This window comes from Vollenhovia emeryi, unplaced genomic scaffold (assembly GCF_000949405.1).
Source record: "Vollenhovia emeryi isolate VEMERY1.0 unplaced genomic scaffold, V.emery_V1.0 DF943353.1, whole genome shotgun sequence".
NCBI classification, from domain to species: Eukaryota; Metazoa; Arthropoda; class Insecta; order Hymenoptera; family Formicidae; genus Vollenhovia; species Vollenhovia emeryi.
Window position 1 is genome coordinate 1 of NW_011963013.1, and position 3,086 is coordinate 3,086.

The 3,086-nt window shown below is 45.1% G+C and overlaps 2 protein-coding genes across 2 annotated transcripts; both read left to right on the forward strand.

Annotated features, from left to right (window-relative positions):
* The first annotated feature begins 406 nt into the window (after positions 1-406).
* Positions 407-1,408, forward strand: LOC105565968 (uncharacterized protein PF11_0207-like). Its single transcript, XM_012019606.1, has one exon. The coding sequence runs from the start codon at positions 407-409 to the stop codon at positions 1,406-1,408; it is 1,002 nt and encodes a 333-aa protein (XP_011874996.1).
* Positions 1,409-2,539: 1,131 nt separating this feature from the next.
* On the forward strand, positions 2,540-3,058 carry LOC105565978 (protein PXR1-like; the record flags this gene model as incomplete). The annotated part of the gene is made up of 1 exon (XM_012019617.1): positions 2,540-3,058. A coding segment is annotated over exon 1 (519 nt), but the record flags the coding sequence as incomplete, so codon positions are not given.
* Between the last annotated feature and the right edge of the window lie 28 nt (positions 3,059-3,086).

The following is a 3,086-nucleotide window of genomic DNA, read 5'->3' on the forward strand; positions in this document are numbered from 1 at the left end:
CAGTGTGGATCGGACTTCCGTTTCCGGTGTGATCGAGAGTGACACGTGCGAGAGTAGAGCGAGAATTGTGAAGGCGAGAGAGAGAGAGTGAGAGGAGCGAAGCGAGAGTGAGAGTGAGTGGAGGTGAGAGTGCGAAGGGAGAGGGACGAAGGGAGAGGAAGGGGATAAAGGGCGGACAGAAAGGGATTCGGGAGAAGAGAAGATAGGAGAGAGCGAAAGGAGACACGTTAGGGCACGGAACAAGAAACACGGAGAGAGGTAGTGGGAGTAGTAGGAGCCGCGGCAGGCGCGAGCGCCAGAAGGCATAGAGTAGGCAGAGCGCAGAGGGGAAACTGGATAGGGAGAACGGGTAGTACAGGCGGGCCATAGAGTAAGAGTAGAGAAAGAGTAGGGAGGGGAGCTAGAAATGGAAGAAAACGGCGGGGAGAGTCAAGAGGATAGAATAGAATTAGAGAGAATAAAGAGAATAAAAGAAAAGGGAAGAAGCGGGAGTGCAGGAACATTAGAAGAAATATGGAAAAGGAAGAGAGCGGAGTTAGATAGTAGTGGAGGGGAGGACATATTTAGGAAGAGTAGGAAAACAGTGAGACCGCCGAAGGAGAGGGTAGGGGAAGGACAGAATAGTTTAGAGGAAGTGTTAAGGGAGATGATGAAAGAGCTGAGGAGGGAGGTAAGGGAAGATAGCAGAAAGATGATAGAAGAGTTGAAGGAAGAATTTAGAGAGAGGGAGAGGAAGGCAAGAGAAGAAAGAGAGGAAATAATAAGAGAAGGGAGGGATCAAATGAGGAGGTGGATGGAGGAGAAGGAGGAGATGAAGAAGCACATAGAAAGGATAGAGAGAAAAATGGAAGAGATACAGGCGAAGGTTCAAGGATCGAATGGAAACGGAGGAGAAGTAAACGAGGAAGTGAAGAGGATGGAAGGGAAGATGAGAGGTATAGAGATAAGACTGGAAATGGAGGAGAGAGAAAAGAGAAGGAGGAATATAGTAGTAATAGGGATAAGAGGCGGAAAGGAGAAAGTAGAGACGGAGATTAAGAAAATAATGAAAGATAATGGAATAAAAGAGGAAGGGTTGGAAATTAAAAGGATAGAAGAAGGAAAAGAAGGAGAAGTAAAATTAGCAGTGGTAAGGATAGAAGAATTGGAGGAGAAGAAGAGACTGATGAGAGAAAGAAGAAAGATAGGAGAAAAGGGAATAAGAATCGAAGATGATCTAACGTGGAAGCAAAGAAGGATGAGATGGAAATTGGAAGAGATAGCAAGAAAGGAAAAAGAAAATGGTAGAAGAGTGTGGCTAAGATACGGACGGATTCAGATAGAAGAGAAATGGTGGAGGTTGGATGAGGAAGAAGAAGTATTAAAGGACCAAGAAGGGATGGTAGGGAAAGAGAAGGGGGGCGAATAAATGAGATAAGGGGGGAGAGAGAGGAAGAGGAGAGCAGATGCGAGACGGGGAGGAAGAAGAAAGGAGGAGAGGGGAAGAGATATAATAGAGGTAAAGAAAGAAAGGAAAGAGGGGGGAGAGTGGAGGAAGAGGAGAGAAGGGAGGTAGGAGATAGAGTGAAGAAGATACAAAGAGGAGCCAGGGAGGAGGAGGAGCAAGAAATAGAGAAAGGTAAGGGAGAAGAGGAGGAAGCAGACAGGATTAGAAGAGAGGATGGGGAGAACATAAAAGTAGCTTTTTGGAACGTAGCAGGTCTGAATAATAAGGACAGAGAATTCTGGAAAGATCTGGAGAACTGGGATGCAATAGTGATGATGGAGACGTGGGTGGAAGAAAAAGGGTAGAGAAAGGTGAGTGATAAACTGCCAGAGGGATTCAAATGGAGGATGCAAGCGGCAGTGAAGAGGAACAAGAAGGGAAGGGCAGCGGGAGGAATGATTTTAGGTATAAGGAATGAGATAGCAATAGTGGACACTGAGAGAGAGGAGGAGTCAGAGGGAATCATGGTAGGTAAGATAAAAGTAGGTAAGAAGATAGTCAGGGTGGTAGGAACATACGTGAATGGGGACATGGAGAAGAAGCTAAGTACGCTAGAGGGTTGGATGGAACAAAAAGAAGAAGGGGTAAGGACAATAATAGGGGGGAGATTTCAATGCGAGGACGGGAGAGGAATGGGGAAGGGAAAGTATAGAAGGAGCGGATGAGTGGGAATTCAAGAGATGCTCGAAGGATAAAAAGATTAATAAAGAAGGAAGGAAACTGATTCAAAGTATAAAGGAAAGAGGATGGTTTATTTTAAACGGAGGAGAGAGAGGAGATAGGGAGGGAAACTGGACATACTCAGGAGGAAGATGCGAATCAGTCATCGACTATGTGATAGTAGAGGAAGGGGCGGAGGAGGAAATAGTAGACAGGATTGATTCGGACCACCAACCAGTAGTGGTATGATTGAAGGGGCGCAGGAATAAGAAAGTAAGAAGGTCGAGAACGAGAAGAGAGGGAGGAAGAGGTGTGTGGGATGAGGAGGGGAGAGAGGAATTTAGAGAGAATCTAGGAGAAATAAGAGCAGGAGAAGGAAGATTAGAAGAAGAAATGGTTGGAATGGAAAAAAGAATTAGAGAAGCAATAGAGAAAGTAGAAGGAAAGAGAGATATAGGAAGAGGAAAAAGGAGAGGATGGTGGGATGAAGAATGCAAGGAAGTGAAAAGGACAGTGAGGAAAGCATTAAAAGAGTGGATGAGAGGAAAAGGCGAGAGGCGAGAATACAGAAGAAAAAGGAAGGAGTACAAGGAGTTATGTGAAAGGAAGAAAGAAGAAGAGAACAAGAAATTGGAAAAAGAAGCGGAAGAAGCGAACACAGAAGAAAAGGTGTGGAGGGTAGTGAACGCGGAAAGAAAGAAAAGGAAGAGGATAAACGGGGAAATAGAAATGAGGCAATGGGAAGAGTATTTCAAAACTTTGCTGAGAGGAGTGGAAAACAAGGTGATATGGGGTGGGAAAAGGGGGGAGAGAAAGGGAGAGGAAAAGGAGATAGAGAGGGAAGAGATAAGAAGAGCAATAAGTAAGGTGAAGGATGGAAAAGCTGCAGGAAAGGACGGAATACCAAATGAAGTGTGGAAATATGGAGGGATAGAATTAG

Bases quoted from the DNA above. Each gene is read 5' to 3' on its own strand.
- LOC105565968 (XM_012019606.1), top strand. From the start codon at position 407: ATGGAAGAAAACGGCGGGGAGAGTCAAGAGGATAGAATAGAATTAGAG.